The 18,116-nt window shown below is 40.6% G+C and overlaps 2 protein-coding genes and 1 long non-coding RNA gene across 4 annotated transcripts; 2 read left to right on the top strand and 1 right to left on the bottom strand.

Annotated features, from left to right (window-relative positions):
- The first annotated feature begins 1,372 nt into the window (after positions 1-1,372).
- Positions 1,373-7,142, top strand: LOC117958138 (long-chain fatty acid transport protein 1-like). 2 transcript variants are annotated; one of them, XM_034894408.1, is made up of 14 exons: positions 1,373-1,594; positions 1,679-1,856; positions 2,008-2,146; positions 2,283-2,538; positions 2,633-2,800; positions 3,511-3,580; positions 3,841-3,932; positions 4,440-4,549; positions 4,668-4,877; positions 4,964-5,087; positions 5,504-5,641; positions 6,283-6,447; positions 6,544-6,690; positions 6,871-7,142. In XM_034894408.1, the coding sequence occupies exons 2-14, from the start codon at positions 1,687-1,689 to the stop codon at positions 7,026-7,028; spliced, it is 1,947 nt and encodes a 648-aa protein (XP_034750299.1). In that variant the 5' UTR covers positions 1,373-1,594; positions 1,679-1,686; the 3' UTR covers positions 7,029-7,142. The 2 variants fall into 2 exon arrangements, with proteins under 2 accessions (XP_034750299.1, XP_034750305.1); XM_034894414.1 differs by lacking the exon at positions 1,679-1,856 and having other exon boundaries at positions 1,385-1,594.
- On the bottom strand, positions 7,128-12,120 carry LOC117958154 (zinc-binding protein A33-like). Its single transcript, XM_034894426.1, has 7 exons — positions 11,593-12,120; positions 9,586-9,681; positions 9,307-9,471; positions 9,193-9,215; positions 9,045-9,154; positions 8,732-8,946; positions 7,128-8,274 (listed from the first exon to the last, which is right to left on the bottom strand). The coding sequence occupies exons 1-7, from the start codon at positions 11,815-11,817 to the stop codon at positions 7,945-7,947; spliced, it is 1,164 nt and encodes a 387-aa protein (XP_034750317.1). The 5' UTR covers positions 11,818-12,120; the 3' UTR covers positions 7,128-7,944.
- A 2,330-nt stretch (positions 12,121-14,450) lies between these two features.
- On the top strand, positions 14,451-15,873 carry LOC117958162. The gene is made up of 4 exons (XR_004659651.1): positions 14,451-14,540; positions 14,665-14,826; positions 14,936-15,051; positions 15,783-15,873. It is a non-coding gene; the product is annotated as an uncharacterized LOC117958162 (long non-coding RNA).
- The last annotated feature ends 2,243 nt before the right edge of the window (positions 15,874-18,116 follow it).

The following is an 18,116-nucleotide window of genomic DNA, read 5'->3' on the forward strand; positions in this document are numbered from 1 at the left end:
CAAACAAAATAAGTGATTTTTTGTGATCACTTGTGGCTATTTTCGATTAATAATATCTCTTAATTTACGATTGATCTGTATTTTTGCCACTGGCATGTGCAAAGATAGATATATAGATTCTTTATAATTTGGAAATACAAAAAAACAAATCCAACCCATAATAGTTTCTTGGGAAATTCATGAAAAAAGACCCACCCTTCTGATAAGCTTCCTGCAATCAAACTGTGTTTATGGAATACAATTCCATGATGTTGTCATGTTTTCTTATAATAGCTGTAGCCTATGTCTACACACATTGTTAGTGACTGTAAGGTACCACATCCCTGAAATGTTTTTTTCTTTAACCATTTTAATGGGGTCAAATGGGAATTGGTAATGTACAGACCTGAGTATGTTATTGCACTTTTCTGTTGCAAAAATGATAAGCAGCATATCTTCACACACACGGTGCATGTGTAATCAAGGAGACTTGAGAACCAGCCTCACTTAAAGAAACTGAACAGTTTACTTGTTGTAATAAAGCTATCAAGTATATACATATGTCTGCAGAAAAAGATAGATTGAGAGAGTAATTCTGGATTCCAAATCAATGTTTTCATGCAATTGGTTTTGTCCTGTACTGTTTGTTGTTTGTCTGTTTGTTTTGCTTTTGCATATTTAAGTTGCTAGGAAACTGATTGTAAGACCACCTATATGTGTCGGTTTTAACAACTAAACTGTATGAGGTCTTATGTGTCGCTACATTTTTTTGATACTTTTTATTCATGCATTGCAAAACGTATTTTATGTGGAAAAAGCTATGTGCATTATGCAGCATTTTGTGAATGTAAGGATCTTATTGTTAAAAAATACTATAGTTGTTTATCCTTTGAAGGTATAGGCCTATGTGAAGTTATTTTTCTACTTTGTTGTGATGTTGTTTGGTACTGTTTTCTTCAAAGAGAATGCACCACAAATTTTTATAAAAGCTTCTACTTCATCTGAAACATCTGTAAAGTGTGTGTTTTTTTTGGCAGAAGTAACACATTGACACATTTGTGACACACAAAACGTAACCCTAACCCTGCAAAGCAATCTCATAAAATCAGATGAACTGCCAACAATTTACAAACTGCTCTAAAAGTCTGCTCGTTTATTCAATAACGTCATTTTGCCGTGATTTAACTTTTGATAGAAAACTTCTTGCAGTTTTTTTTAAATTTCCCACAGCCATTTACAATATGTGGCATTCTAAATGTACTCAGGAAACATACAGTTCACAGTTTCCCCATTCAATCACACATTTATGATTTCATTAATCAAACTACAGGACATGTAGTTCTCCCGGGGGGATGAACCACACCACAGGGAGCAATGCTACAGTGACGCAGCAGTTTATGAGTTGTAACCTGCACTGCTTTCAGCTTCAGTTCGTTCTGCCGCTCTTATGTATTGTCCGTCTGACTTCTGAGTGCACATAAAAGGCTAAGTGGCTGTGGCTGGACTAAAAAAAGTTACCTTTACTGATGGCCTGCATCTTTGGACTTGAGTAGCAGGTTTTTTTTGGCTGTTTCTTTATTTCTTGCTGAACCAAAATTAAAATTCTCACAAAAAGGTAAGCCTCCTCTCATTGAAACACCTATGTGTAGTAATTGTTTTGTTTTTTTTCTGCATGAAGTCCCTGTTTGTATCTCCACAGATAGCACCATGCGTGTGATAAGTAGTGTCACAGCATTCCTCAGTGTGTTTGGGGCTGTCCAACTGCTCCCCCTCCCCTGGCTCTGCAGCCTGTTGGCTGGGCTGGGGCTCTGCATGGCCTGGAGTGGATCCTGGAAGTTCATACATGTAGCTCTATGCACCATCAAAAGAGACCTAAGGTAAGGAGTTTGTGTGAATGTGCTTGTATGTGCCTTTTTCTCCCATTGTCATTTTAGACACTTACAGTATTTATTTTCCATGCTGCCCAATACATTCCTATTTCTATCTTTCCTTCCTCCATCCTCTTTTCTACTCCTCTCTATCTAAAAGGTGTTTGGCCGTTATCCTGCGTATAAAGTTTTCCATGTACCGTAATTTGCGAAATAGAAGCACCATTCCTGGCCTGTTTGGCAAGATGGTGAAACTGCACCCAGACAAACCTGCTTTGATCTATGAGGCTACAGGAGAGGTGAGGACTCAACGACGATTACAAATAAATGCAACTTCAACAGCATCAGCACATACAGTGGGATCGATATCAAACAGAATCACACACACCCAAATCAAATCAGTCATATTATTGTCAAATCTGCATTTTCTTTCAGATTTGGAGTTTCAAGAAGTTGCAACAGAGGAGCCACGCTGTGGCTCACTGGGCACTGAGACAGGGATGGGCTGAGGGAGATGTGGTGGCCTTGTACATGGAAAGTCAGCCTTTAATGGTGGCTCTATGGTTGGGTCTGGCTATGATCGGCGTAGAGGCTGCACTCATCAACCATAACCTTCGACAGCACTCGCTGCTGCACTGTGTCAGCGTGTCTGGTGCTCGGGCAATGGTTTTCGGTACAGAGATGAGAGAAGGTAGGAAGCTGGAGATACCATGTGATAGATACTCTTCACACAGACATCAGTTTGTATTCACATTTGTAACACGTGACTTTTGATTGTCTCCAAGCGGTGTCAGAGGTGAGTGGCTCTCTGCAGCCCCACATGGTTTTGTTCAGCAGTGGTGAGCGAGACAATGAAGAGAAGCTTCGTAGCCTCCAGATTCAGAGCCTTGATGCCCTGCTGGATCGCTCGCCCAAACACCCACCACGCTACACACTCAGGAAGAACTTCAATGGTGAGGCTCCACTGAGTGCTTGTGCATGGGGGTGCGGGGTATGCCTATGTTGTCATATTATGCTACTATGTTACATATCACAAAATGATTGCAACACCTTCTTTTCCTTAGCAAGTCTTTGCCTGCCAGAGAGAACTGCTTGCTGCCAGATTTCACTCTCCTTGGTATTGGATAGAGCATCCACATAAGCACAAACACACACACACACATACACACACACACACACAAACACACACAAACTGTCCAAAAAAACTTCAAGTCACTTCAAAGATTCTGAACCTCATACAACATTTAAGTGCATTCTGAAAAGCTTTTTTGTTGCTATACTACATATACATTTCTCTCTAACCTTCACTTTTGAGTTATGAGACGGTATGTCTGTGTCTCTCATTGACTGCTTATCTGTATGGTTTTTACCTTAGTTGTCACATGACATTCCTAAGTCAATAGTTTTCAAGTCTTTGCTTGTTCAAAATACTGAGGATTTGGAAGGAGACTGACAGAAACATGTTAAGGAATGATGGGGGAGTCCGGGTGCATACCACACATGTGAAACTCACAACACACAACTCATTTTTCTTTTCCTGTCTTCTGTCTTCTATCTTCTATCTTCTGTCTCTGTCTCTTTCTCCTGTCTCCTGTCTTCTTTTTTCTGTCTCTGTCTTCTCTCCCTCTCTCTTTCTTCTCTCTCTCTCTCTCTCTCTCCGCAGACAGACTTTTCTACATCTACACTTCGGGTACAACAGGAATGCCAAAGGCAGCTGTGGTGGTGCACAGTCGGTGAGTTTATCTGTGATCTCATCTGAACTGATGGTGCACTGCTGAATTTATGTAGGAAAAAAAATATCTATTTTGTCAGTGTCTATTTAGTAACTTTTACACTCTGAGGTCAGGAAATTTTAGCAACCTATGAAGGATGATTAAAAGCCTTTAAAATGTTGACATCTGATTCAACAAACTGAAGTGCTTCAATTAAAATCAGGACCATACACATTTGCTGATGATGGATGTCAATAAGTTTATTCCATCTTTCTTGTCAGGTATTATCGCATTGCTGCCTTTGGTTTCCACGCCTTTGGCTTGTGTCATGATGACATCATCTACAACTGTCTTCCCCTGTATCATTCTGCAGGTAGGCCTCACTCAATTTGCTTTCTCCCAGCCATGATCTTTTTGTTCCTGTGTTCAACAAGAAGACGTTTTGTATAATAAGTGACATATTAAGCTCACTCCCTACGTTACATCATTGTGGCTATTCAAAACCCCTGATGAAAAGTTTCCTTGTATCATCCTATGCAATATATAACACCATACCAATTTTACCATGGTGCTGCTATTATGATCATAATCATACCTAATAACTTTACAGTTAAGAAGTTGTAATGCTATTGCTGCCATCACTGAAAACATCACCACATCCATCACCCACACATTAGTATCTGTGTGCCAGGATTCTGCAATACATTCTAACTATTCCTTTCCGAATGAACCACACCAGTAGCCAGGTTTGGAAGGTAAATCAATGGTATACAGTATGTCTGGCTAGTGTACTGTTAAGCTTTAGGATAGACAAGCAGTTAACTATTGTCATTGTGTCTTTTCTTGTGTGTGTTTACTCTGACAATATGAATATTTACAGGTACCATCATGGGTGTCGGCCAGTGTCTGCTCTTTGGTTTGACTGTTGTAATCAGAAGGAAGTTCTCAGCCAGTCGCTTTTGGGGTGACTGTGTCAAACACAAGTGCACTGTGAGTGCACATTGCCACCAAATCCAGTTAACAATGAGGAGTGTTCAGCTGCAGGCCACTTGTGCTAGTGATTTTCTTGAACCAAAACTGACTGATCTCTCTTTTTGTTTTTGTCAAGGTAATTCAATACATAGGTGAGATTTGTCGTTATCTGCTGGCCCAGCCGGTTCATTCATCCGAGGCACATCACCGGGTGCGTGTTGCCATTGGTAATGGCCTCCGCTCTTCTGTGTGGAAAGACTTTGTCCAGAGATTCAGAATACGACGAGTTGGGGAATTTTACGGCGCCACAGAGTGTAACTGCAGCCTGCTGAACATAGACGGGAAGGTGTGTGTTGTTTTGAATAACTTCACGGTGGGAGACAAATTTTTCAACACTGCATCGTGTGTAATGCACATGTCTCACGTGTCCAGGTGGGGGCGTGTGGCTTCAACAGTCGCATCTTGCCCAGCTTTTACCCCACCAGACTGATCAGGGTACAGGAGAACGGAGATCTATTCAGGGATTCACAGGGACTCTGTGTACCCTGCCTGCCTGGTGAGAGAGGACACACACACACACACACACACACACACAAACACACACACACACACACACACACACACACACACACACACACACACACACACACACACACACACACACACACACACACACACACACTGTCTCCCTATCTTTGTGGGGAACAATCATTGACACAATGCATTCCATAGCCCCTTACCCTAACCTTAACAACACAATGAAATGCCTAACCCTAACCATAACCTTATTCCATTACTAAAATCCTAAAACCAAATCTTAACCCTCAAACAGCCCTTTAAAGTATACTATATTCCTGGTTTTTGGACCTCATGAATGTAGTTAAACAAGAAAACAAAGACACACACACAAATGTAGATGTATCAAATGTTCTCTTTTCTCTCCCCCCCTGATTTCTCTCTCTGTCTCTGCAGGTGAGCCAGGTATGTTAGTGGGACGCATCAACAACACTGATCCACTTAGGAGATTTGATGGCTACGCTGATAAGGATTCAACCAATCAGAAAATAGCTCACAATGTCTTTAAGATAGGAGACTCGGCTTATGTCTCAGGTGTGTTTAATTGTGTCAGTATAGTGATGATTGACTGTCTGGTTTCATGCATGTTTCCTCCCACAGTCTGAAGACTAAATGTAGTACAATACAGCTGGATTGGAAATTTTGAATTAAAATGGAAATGTCAGTGATTCACTGTCTGTGATGACAGCCCATTGTGCTTTTCACCTTTCCCCCAGTGCATGCTGGAATGTGATTCAGCTCCCTTTGAGCAACACCAAACAGAGAGAGGCTACACTTTATTTAACCCTTGAAATGAACTGGCTACCCCAAAAACACAGGACAGGCAATAAAAACCAACACCCACAGACACACTGAGAGCATTACATAGCTTTGATGAACTAAAACATAATGTATCCTGTAATGTGTCCACATGATACATTAAGATTTACTTCAGTAAAGCAAACTACAAGAAGCTGTCATTAGAAAATGCATAGCCTACACATAATTTCTCTGTCTATAATTGCTTCGTTCACAGACAACACAATGAATCATCATAATAGTCAAAACTGTACAAGTGAGTTGTCATAATAACATAGTTTACTTTGATGTTTGCCCTTTCCTCTACGATTCCCTCCAGGGATTATGATGACGATTGTTATCAATTCTGCTTCTGTCTGTCTATGTCTGACTCTCAGGTGACATGCTGGTGATGGATGAATATGGCTACATGTATTTCAGCGACCGTTGTGGCGACACGTTTCGTTGGCGGGGGGAGAACGTTTCCACCACAGAGGTGGAGGGAGTCCTCAGCCGCCTGCTGGGACACACTGTCGTCGCCGTCTATGGAGTTTCTGTTCCAGGTATACATGAGACGAGAAAGGCAGGGTGGCCAAACAAACACTAAAGATTAAGGGTGTGACTTCTGTCTATTACCTCACCTGTCCGTCCGTGTGCAGGTGTGGAGGGGAAGGCTGGTATGGCAGCAGTAGCTCACACAGGAGGCCAGTTTGACCTTGATGCGTTCTTTATCGCTGTACAGAAAGCCCTACCTTCCTACGCACGCCCTGTCTTCCTGCGACTCATGCCATCTGTTGACACGACAGGTGAGACAGTGACACACACACACACACACGCACACACAGTCACACGCACACGCACACACACACACACACACACACAAACCCACACACGCACACACACACACACACACAAACCCACACACCCACACACACACACACACACATTCAAAAAGTCACACATGCACTTTTCATTTTTGTCCTCAGGTACCTTCAAAATCCAAAAGACACGGCTGCTGAGGGAAGGATACAAGCCACAACACGCAAGTGAAAAGATTTATTTTCTGGACAGTCGTGCTGGGCGTTACGAGCCTGTTACTGATGAACTATATGATGCCATTATGGAGGGGAGACACTGTCTATGAGACAGGATTAGACAGGAGTGAGAGGGAAAGAGAGATGTATTTACAGAGACAAATACATCTCAACATCCTAGTGTGGAAATATGATTGTGATGGTGTTACTTTGCAATGAACTAAAATTATTTTTATTTAACAAATTGAATTCATCTTTTTCTTGCATTGAATTTGAACAAAATAGAATATGAAGAGTTTTACATTCAACATCTAAAGAAAAGAAACAAAACAGAAGAAAAGGAGCTAAAACTCAGCTCTCAATTTCAAGTAAAACTCACGTTACTAGCCTTTGTTGTTGGGGTATAATACAATTCCAGAGGATTTAAATACTGATAAGCACACAACAAATATCACACTCCTTTAAACAAAATCCAATTCTCATCAATTATTAGTATTAGAACAAGACTCTAGAGTCTAGCGGCTATAGGCTACTTGGGCACAGCGGTTGTTTTCAGTGCTTTAAGCCAAACGTCACCATGTTCCCCATCTTAGTTCAGTGTGGTAGTATGCTAAGTATTTGCTCATAGGACTAAACACAACATTATGATTTGTTTGTCATGTTTACGTTCATTGTTGATGAGCTCTGTTCAGTGAAACATGGTAGGTCACATTGAGCCTTGGCTTCCTGTTCTGTTTGGCAGCAATTTTGTTGTCTTTTGTTGTTTCCTTTCCAGCGGATGTTTTAATGAGCTCATCCTTTGCGGTGCATCTCTGAGGTATTGTTTTCTCCTCCTCTCTTGTAGAACAAATCTGCATTTTTTTGGTATTCTGTCAGATGTTCGCAGTCTGATATCTTGCTGTTGGTTTTGGTTGACGAAGCATTAATATCTCCCTGAGTGCAAGGTTCACTTTTCATTACCTGATCCTCCGCAGTGATAGCAGTGTCCTCCACGGGGACATAATCTGCCTCCACACTGATGTTCACTCACTTTGCCAACACAGCAAAGCCCCCACACGACGAAGTGCTTTCAAAGAATGGGTACATCTTTTCGGTAAAGCGAAGTTTAAGCATGAAAAGATTTGTTTCAGAATCAGCGTTCATGAAATCAAGGGTCCCTTCATCCCAGTCCAGCCTCACACGGACCCTGCTGAGCTGGTGCGAGTTAAGTGTCTGAGGGGGAGCGGTCAGGGCTCGGTACTGGCCTTCTCGCAGGCTGATGCACCAGAGTCCTGCCTCTGGACGGACCTCAAACTCTGCCTTTCTGGACACTGACTGAGCAGCCACACCGATTGTCCAATTGTTGGTGGCACCAACCTGTTAAAATCAATAGAGATAAAGATTAGACAAACAGGGTGGATGGACAGGAGAATTCATATGGTAGCATCTCAAAAACAAATGTGTCTCAGGGTGTGTGTATACAAGCTGTTACTAGAACTGATCCTGGATTCATGAGACTGACACTGGCAATTTTTAAGAATAAACCAAATCCTTACCTTGGGCTATTTGTGCTTACATGAGCACATCATTTTGTCAAACAATTATTGCAAAACGTGTGTTTTTGGGAAGGCTCCTCCAAATGTGATTTTTACTGTGACAGATAAAAATGGACATTGAACATTGCTTTTTACTATCAGTGACAATGTGTAATGACTATACTTGCTTCCAGAAAGTGAAAAAGCTGCCAATTAATCATGTATATTGAAACTATTTTCTAAGCCAATATTAATAAATACGGTAATTAAATACTCAAGTACACACATTATGTAAGTACCTCAATATCCCAACAGTGCAGTCCTGATTTAAAACCCTCTCTCGCAAGGATGCGGGGACAAGGGTGGAAACGTTCTGGAATAGCTGGGACAGGGACAGCAAGATCCAGACTGTGTTCCAGCACCTGTGAGGGTCCAGGGGTAATATGGACGCTGTTTAACCCAGGAGACACCCTCAGAGACTGACAAGCTGTCCTGGGGTCCAGGGTCACCGGAGCTGGAATATACAACGGGGATCAGAGGGTACAGAAGGAGGGAGCAGGGAGGGAGGGAACAGGATTCAGGAAGTGCATGGAAATATAGAAAGAAACTGAGTGTGCGGGGCCATGTGTTTCATCTTCTCCCACTCGGTATACTGGAGGTTACCCAGGTGTTTGGCTACATCTATTAGACGTCTGCAAACTTGTTGCTCCTTGTGACATGTGCTGCAGTAAATAAACAAACACACAGGAATGTCACATACCTACTCATCGTGTCTTGGTAGTGCTGTCAAAAAAGAGTTTGCATGGGGACAGTTTCAAATACGAGCACCTGTTCACATTCATTGACTCATTATGTAACATTTGATTGATGTTACCTCTAAAAATCCAACCCCATCTCCACCTGCATCCAGCTCCTCTTCAACCAGTTGGATCTTTTCTGCCAAAGATTTTATCAGCCTGGCTGCTTCCTCCTCTTTCAGAAACTGGGGAAGACTCTCAAAATCCTTTTTTATGTGCTCTTCTGTCACTTTGGCCTCAGCCTGGGAAGAACAGAAAAGTAAGCAGCGTGCAAGGAAGAAAGGGGAGGTCCTAAAGCAGTGAACCAATCATAAAGTTTGTAATGCATCTGAACAGTTTTTTTTGTTAACATCTACCTGGTTATATCTGGACGCATGTTGGCAGGTCTGTGTGACTACCTCAAAGGACATCATCTTCTTCTTCAATCGATTTAGTGATGTTCTTAGCTCCTCCTAGAGGCCAAAGAAAGAATTACTTTAAAATAACGCTCCATAAGTATCTGATGCAACGAATAGCCAAAAACAAGCAGCAGTTAGTCCATTTACTGAAGAACTCCACTTACAGTAAATAACATTACTTATAGTATACTTAAGTAAAGTACACTTCTTTGACAGATATTGACAGGGGCCATTCTGTACAATGAGTACTTTGATTGACAAAAATGTGATATATAGTACATCAATGTAGCTATTTATAAAAGTAATTGTAAATAACTGTAGGCTATATGTCCATGCTAGTTTACCAACATGTGTTTATCAGTGTGACCATGAAAATTTTTTAAATTCAAATGTCTGTGGTATTAAACAGGTTTTGAAAACTTGGTGAACACTATAGAAACTCTGATTATGTGATGTCACCAAACTCAGTACCACTCAAGAAGATAGCAGGGTTTAAAAATAATACAATAATAGGGTATGTAGTAGAAACTGTGCCTTTAAATGCGCCATGAGGAATTCAGAATGGTTGTTATGTCACTCGCAGCTGTACTACACTACATACTGTAGGTAGAAAGTGCCGTAACAGTGCTGTTACAGTCATTCCACGGCTGCAATGATGATGGAGAGACTCCAAGACCACAGATGCGGAAGTCCTGGTAATGGTAACAGATCAGAGCAGATGCTTTAAAACTGAGTGTTTCTACAGGAGGAAGAAGAATACAGGTATATTCAAAAAGACAGAACGAGAAAAATATATATATATATTTTTTTCAATTAAAGCTTGTAAACATGTTCTAGTGGAAACCCAAAATACAATAAAGCTGAACCTGACAATGAGCAAAATAAGGACCTTTTTATAAATAAGTATTATCTAAAAATTAATTACTGACTTCACAGGAATTTAACATAATCCACCAGCTCTCAGGTTAGCCTTGGCATTTTAGTGTACGTGTGTGTGTGTGTGTGTAATGATGATAGCAACAGTAATTACCAGCGTAGTTTTCAGTTTGGAGCCTCTACTCTAAATTCTGCCTGTGTAAACTCATCTTAACAGGCAGCATCTGTTTGGGCAGGAAAACAAATATTTACAGGAGATGAAAAAATGCCTGACTGCCTCCTTGTTGAAATATCCGCTCGCTGAAGGGTTCAAATCTGTGAAGAGCTTGGGCAGGTAAGACTTCTGCTGCTATTTCACATATATGTACTGCTGTTTTGTTTGGCTTTATTGCAGCAGGGCGCCACTAAATGAAAAAACATCACTCAAGCCCTCTTGTTGGCAATCATCTGGCCTGCTGAAGTGTCCTTGAGGAAAACAGTGAGTTCCTGCCAACCGCTCTGTATTGAATCCTTCATCATTAAGCTTTAATGCTTTCATTGGAGGAAGAGGAGGCCTTTTTCAGGCCTTTCCCTTTAGTGGCTCCCACAAAGCAGTAGCAAGATAAAGCTCAAGGTTCACAGGGTGATTCATTTGATAGGATATATTAAAAAACACATTCCTCTACTTAAAAATATGCTAATTTGTCCTGACCTTTCTCTAATAATGCCTCTTTTCTTGTAAAATACTTTAGTCATTAAGGCCTCCAAACATATTACATTTAAATAATTTGAGGAGGGACCTTTGGTTGAATTGTTCATGACAAAGGTACAAATAGACAAACATAAGTTTAAAGCAAAATAAGTTGTAGCTAGAAAACATCAAACATTACAAATCCAAGTAAAGTACAAGGAGAAGCAACGATTTAAAGATAAAAACAAACAATCATCCATTTATATTGATCTAATGTTCTCTAAATTACACATTATTTTATGTTTATTCACACACACAGCTGTAAAGTGGTACTTCTCTCAAGGGCTCAAATAATTACATCAGTTTTAAATGTATGTTTTAAATTGTTGTGGTTGCAGAGCCTGATACTGAAGTCCTACCTTGCAGTCAGTTGCAGCCTCAGTCAGGAGGTAAACCCTGTGTCCTGCGGGGCTCACAGCTGCACATTGTTCACATAAAGGCTCCAGGTCATCCAAACAGAACATGGACAGGCTCAATTCATGTTCCTCACACCTCTCTGGAGAGTCAGTTGACCGCGGTGTCGAGGTGAGGCATTCTGCCTCGGCTCGGTGATGCAAGATAGGGAGGAAGGACTGGCAGCTCATGAAGGGGCCGATGGTGGTCTCCAGATTTGGCACCAGTGTTGTTTGAGTCCGACTGAATCAGTCGGTTTGTATGAAACAGATGTAAAGTGGGAACATGGGAGGGCATAAAAGGGGGGAAGGTGCAGTGTTTTTGTGTGCTTAGGTTTCAGTGTTATATGCACAGTTGCCATACAGTCAGTCTTGACTCATGCTCCATGAGAGGCGAGAGTGATAGGAGCATGAGAGGCACTGAAGTTACTTACCTAGATCTGCTTACACACTCCTTCTCAAACTTGAAATTTAGCCAAGTGCCTACACCAGATGTAGCCATACATCACCCTGTAGTTTCAGTTTGACTTTCATGGCCCTGTGATTTATGGTGCATTCTCACATCCCAAGGCCAACTTCATTCCTGTGCCTTTGCTTGTTACTTTAACTACTTCACACATCTCCCTCCCCAAAGAGGTACAGTGTTGCTCTTCTTTCTTTGAATAGTAAATCTTTTAAGCTAAAATAAGGTGTGATTGGGCTCTGAAGGCATTTTGTAATTCATTTTTTGTAAAGTGGCAATTTCTTCTTTAAAAAAAAATCACATGCATCAAGTTTTGAATTATTGTACATGTTTGGAGACAAACAGTAGCACTTCATGCACTGCATGCCAGGCCTGAGCTATGTTGAATGTATCAAATTGCATTGGCCTTTAAAAATTTGAGATGCTCAGATCCAAAGAACATGTAGACCAGATCAGTCCTGACAGGTACATCATATTTCATTCAATCAGATGCACAGAAGTGAAAGGTGGTGCGTGGTCTGTATGTGGCGTTGTGAATACACTCCTGTAAATGTGTTATGAACATATTTAATGTCTCAACCTTTGCTGTTTCACACAAGAATGTGTAACAGATAAGTAGAAAGACGAACAGTGATATTATGGTAATGCCATGTCATCAATAATGTCAACAAATATTCATATATTTCATTTTTAAAGGCAGACAGACATGCCTATAATAAGTAAACAGTATGTCAATGCAAAATTGTAACAATTATGAACCATTCCCCCAAAAAGGCAGATGATTTTGTTATACTTTTTCAGAAATGTGCTCAACCAAAAACTGCTTTTTTCAGTAGTAGTTATACAAATAGGGGTACTTTTCCAATTTTAAACCATCTCTGTGTAATGGCAGTGTGGGAAGTGTCTGCAAAAAAAGGAATTTGGCACTAACACCCATACCGTTCATCTGCACACACTGCCCACATTAAGATGATACAAGGCTTTAAAATCAGCAAAGAATCCCATTAAACAGAGACACATTCATGCAACTTGAAGTGTACTGTCAACGTACTGTACATCTCTACTGCTTGGTAAATTCTCATAATTTAAAAACTGTGTGGTTACTTGAACAAATAAACTGGTACTCATTTTTGAGAATCAATTTGTTGCACATTTACAGCAATATTTGTCAACTTGGAGATATTTTAATACAGTTCAATCCAAATATTAAATGTTACACCTAAATGTTAAATGTTAAATCTAAATGCAAAATCTAAATCCAAATGTTAAACGTTAATTCTTATTATTAAATCTAAATCTAAATTTTAAATATAAATCTCAATTTAAATGTGAAATCTAAATGACATTGACATTGAATCTGAATGACATTTATGCTCAATATTAGAGAATGCTATTGTTTACCAAACACAATACCTGTTTCTTAGGCATCAACATCAACTGTGTGTGACCTGTCTCTGAGGTAACATACAGATAGGTGACATATAGGAACCTTCACATGTTCCCACAATCTGTGTATCACTTGTGATTCATTTTTCAAATTAAAACCCCCAAAAGTAAAAAACGACTTGTTTTCACAAAAAACGTTTCCAAAACCCAAATAAAAAAACCAATAACAATTCCTTTTTCCAATAACCAATTTTGTGCTCAAATGAAAAATGGAAAAAACGGATAACGGACATTTTATCCAATTTAATATTTTCAACTGACACAAATTTCGTGACCCGGAAGTTATTTCTACTGCATGACCCGCATTCACTGAGGTGGAGAGGGCTGTCAAACAACTTTATAATTCTTAAAGGTGGGTTCAACTTGCTGGCATCATTTCTTCACTCATTTATTCTGAACCTTCCTTTAATGTTGTGCCTAAACTTAAAATGGCATGTTGATAATAAATAGCTAAAATCTAGTCTTTCCTTCTGTTACTGAACAGAGCAGATTGCTGACACCATGGAGACGTTGGCACCTCTTTATCGATGTCATCTCAGCTCAAATCTACTTACCCACATGAGAAACAATCACATGGAGACCTCTGAGCCCTGCACTCGGATTCAGCATCCTGTAAGAAAATCAAAATGATTTAATATTTTAATCACATTTTTAGAGATTTTTAACAAACTGAGAATGTGCTCCAGAAAGTTGTTGCACATAGAAGGCTTATGTTGGAGGGTACTTTGCCTCAAGACATGGATGGGATCTGGCTACATTGCCACCTACTGTTCACCAAGAATTTTACAGTTGAAAGTCATGAGTCCCAACAGATACACACAGAAATCCAGGAGCCATCTGCTCCCTGATCTACATCTGCTTCTTGCCTGATCTGCCCGTGTGTGTGTGTGTGTGTGTGAATGCTCTAGATATTTGAAGGTGGTTGGGGGTGTAAGACAGAGTCATATCTGCACTTCCATCCAGGACCCTTGTGAGTTAGTGGATGACATGTGCCAACACATCAAATGTATGCTTTTAGATTACAGCTGCCATTTACTGTCTAGAGGCAGGCTGTCTACATTGTTGTTGTTCTATTTTATTCAAACAAACCCTGAGCTGAGTCTGAACTTATGTGTGCATGCATGCTTCAGATAAATCAGGTGGTAAAATGGTGTGTTGGGATTGCCCCATTGCATTTCCTGTCTTCATGCAGCCCCTTTACAGTGCCCCAGTGTGCCTGGCCACTTGATCACACCAGGAACAGACACACTTGGCAAACATACTGCAAGCTGCAATACAACATCAGAGCTCTGGTACAGTTCTTCTTCTACTGTTTGCAATCATAAGCCAGACAAAATTCCACGCTTCGATGATTCTTTTCAAGTTTTTCTTTCCCCATCCTTTCCCTTGATGGTCTGTCAGCACTCTGGTGGGAGGATTCACCAGAATCTAGGGCCTTCCTAGATTCTGTTTCTTCCTTGAAGAAGATCAGAGGAAACTGTCAAACAGAGGTTTACCCAGTGGGCGATTGCGAGGACGTGAGCAATACTGAGACAGGATGTCCTCTACACCTTTTTGCCTTCCATAAGTCCTCCTCATCTCATTTCTCTGTCCATTTCAAATGATGCTAGTTTCTGTTTGCCTTGAAGATCCCATATTATGCTCATTCCCAGGTTTGGACATGTATTTGGGGTTTCTATTAGAACATCCATTACACACTTCAATGTGTTGAATTATTTTTCACATGCTCGCCGTCTCTATATACCTGTATTCACCCTCCAAAACGCTCTGTTGTAACGCCTTTCTCTTTAAGCACTCCTCTTGAAAAGGCTGAGTCTGCTCTGATTGGTCAGCGTTTCCAAGTCTTTAGTCTCTGCACCTTCATCGCAGCCGGGGAACGACTAACGGCACTTCCTACCACTACAGTGTAGTTGTGACATCACAACCGTACCGAAGTCCTGACTGCTCATCTAACGGCACCGTTTCTGAATACGGGCTGTGTGAATTTCTCTTTGGATAGAAGATTTTTAGACGTTCACAGTATTTATTATACCTCGTCCTGCTTTATAATAAAAAAAGACAATAAAGTCTGACTTTTTACATTATGAGACCTTTAATGTTTAACCAAAAGGTATGTTCACCCTTTTTTGTTGTTTGATACTGTATAAGTGTATTGTTGTTTTTTTCCTTCACTTCTATCATCTGAACCTTGTTGTAATATCTCCCATCTTTTATCTTTCTACTTTTTCTGTCTCTCTTTTCCCTCCAGGTTTTGGTCAGCATGGTTATGGAAGAAGTAATGTCCTATCTCATTTCCCAGGATTATTGCATATCACAGCAGGAAGAGGACAGCCTGGAGCAGAGTGAGTGTAAAAAGACAAATATTATGTATACAATACATCCAGGCTCAAGCACACACATACAGTGGGGCTCAAAAGTTTGTCTCGAAATCTCCAAAAGGCATCAAATGACAGATTAGACATTAATATAATATGTCACAAAAATTTAGATTTTATTTTCATCATTTACACTTTCAAAATAACAGAAAACGAAAAAAGGTAATCTGTAAAAGTTTGGGCACCCTGCATAGTTTCTAGCATGCACCGGCCCCTTTGAAAAGTTGAGACCTGACAGTGTCATGGATTGTTCTCAATCATCGTCATGAAAGACCAGGTGATGTCAATCTCAAGGTTTTAAATGCCCAGACTCATGTGACCTTGCCCCAACAATCAGCACCATGGGTTCTGAAAATTGTCGATGCTCACAAAGAAGGAGAAGGAAATAAGAAGATAGCAAAGCGTTTTCAGATGCCAATATCCATCCAGCATGTTTCCCCGGATCAGGGAGGCTCCAAAATCATGGCTGCAGCTGTCACCATGGTCCCGCTACATGTTCTAAGATTCCATGTTACATCATGGCACAATCTGCGGTGCCCAGCTACGTCCTGCTTTGCCTTGTAATGCCGCACAGTGCCATGCTATGCCAAAAACTACTACAAAGAACTACTAAGAATTTTATGGGACTGTTATTGCCACTCTTCATTTTAACCCCAACCGGTCGTCAGACACCGCCTACCAAGAGCCTGGGTCTGTCCGAGGTTTCTTCCCAAAGGGGCGTTTTTCCTCGCCACTGTTGCACTGTTGCTTGCTCTGGAGGAAAGTACTAGAACTGTTGGGTCCTTGTAAATTCTGGAGTGTGGTCTAGACCTACTCTATCTGTAAAGTGTCTTGAGATAACTCTTGTTATAAATTGATACTATAAATAAAATTGAATTGAATGGAATATCCTCTGTTTGGAATGTAATTAAGAAATGGAAGTCATCATGAACAGTGGAAGTTAAAGCAAGAACTGGAAGACCAAGAAAAATGTTAGACAGAACAGCTCGCAGGATTTTGAGAAAAGCAAGTCAAACCCCACGTTTCACTGCACGATCCATCCAGAAAGACCTGGCAGATACTGGAGTTGTGGTACACCATTCCACTCTAAAGAGATGCTTGTATGAACATGGTCTTTGTGGAAGAGTCATCAGAAGAAAACCTCTTCTACGTCCTCACTACAAAAATCAGCGTTTGAAGTTTGCAAATGAACATAAAGACCAGCTGGCTTCTACAAATGGATAATGATCCTGGACACGTCTCAAAATTCACAGTGGATTACATCGAGAGGCGTAAAGTGAAGGTTTTGTACGTGCTGACGCCTCTGAGCGGCCATGGACCAGATGATGCCAGGATGTGGCAGGGCCTGGACAAGCTGGACCTGAGCTTATGGGGCATTCTTGGCTCCATGGGGGAGTCCACAGTGGAACCTGGAGGCCTTTGTTACTCAAAGCTCAAAACGCTCTCTATGAAGTAATTCAACAGACATGTTTATGTATCCAGTAAGTTAGGTTACAGAATAGTTAAAACTTACCATGCTTTCTCTATCCCTTTAACTCTTCTTTCTCTTCCGGGTGGTTGTGATGTTTCCCGGAGGTTGCTCTCTTGAAATCCGTGCTTGGGAAGAACCCACTTCTTATATTCATGTCACTTAACCTGCTGAGTTTGTGGTCTTTCCTTTCTTTTAAAATGTGATTATGCTCCTTCCAAATTACCTATCAAGCTACATTTCACCATCAGTGTCTTCTGGCTTGTAAACTGTGTTTCCTTCACAACTTCTCGCCTCGTAAAACACTTATTTGGAACAATGCAGACATTACACTTAAAAACAAATGTATTTCTCTAGATGTTTTGAATGTGGCATCCATAATATTATTTCTTTATTTGATAGTTCTGGCACTATTTTAACATATGACATTTTTTTATTGCGTCATGGCTTCCCATTCCCATTTAGGGAATTTAACACCCTGATTAAAGCTATCTCTAAGGGTTATTAATCCATCTCTTAAAAGTCACCTGTCTTTTGAGTTGGAAAACGTAACACAACATAAGTTAATTTTTAATGGGATTGGTGTGCTAGATGAGAAATGTGATAAACATATTCGTCAGATCATTCGGTTTAGAAAATGAATAACTCCTAGAGGAAAATTCAGCTGGGGATGTTTAATTCCTGATATTAACTGGAAAAGAGCGTGGTTGTTACCTAGTTAAATATATGATTCGTAATA

Source organism: Etheostoma cragini, chromosome 2 (genome assembly GCF_013103735.1).
Source record: "Etheostoma cragini isolate CJK2018 chromosome 2, CSU_Ecrag_1.0, whole genome shotgun sequence".
Lineage (NCBI taxonomy): Eukaryota > Metazoa > Chordata > Actinopteri > Perciformes > Percidae > Etheostoma > Etheostoma cragini.

Bases quoted from the DNA above. Each gene is read 5' to 3' on its own strand.
- LOC117958138 (XM_034894408.1), top strand. From the start codon at position 1,687: ATGCGTGTGATAAGTAGTGTCACAGCATTCCTCAGTGTGTTTGGGGCT. The intron at 3,581-3,840 runs GTGAGTTTATCT...CTTTCTTGTCAG, and splicing joins GCTGTGGTGGTGCACAGTCG to GTATTATCGCATTGCTGCCT. The intron at 4,878-4,963 runs GTGTGTGTTGTT...TCACGTGTCCAG, and splicing joins TGCTGAACATAGACGGGAAG to GTGGGGGCGTGTGGCTTCAA.
- LOC117958154 (XM_034894426.1), bottom strand. From the start codon at position 11,817: ATGAGCTGCCAGTCCTTCCTCCCTATCTTGCATCACCGAGCCGAGGCA. The intron at 9,682-11,592 runs GTAGGACTTCAG...TTTGGCCTCTAG, and splicing joins AGGCTGCAACTGACTGCAAG to GAGGAGCTAAGAACATCACT. The intron at 9,472-9,585 runs GTAGATGTTAAC...TGTTCTTCCCAG, and splicing joins ATGCGTCCAGATATAACCAG to GCTGAGGCCAAAGTGACAGA.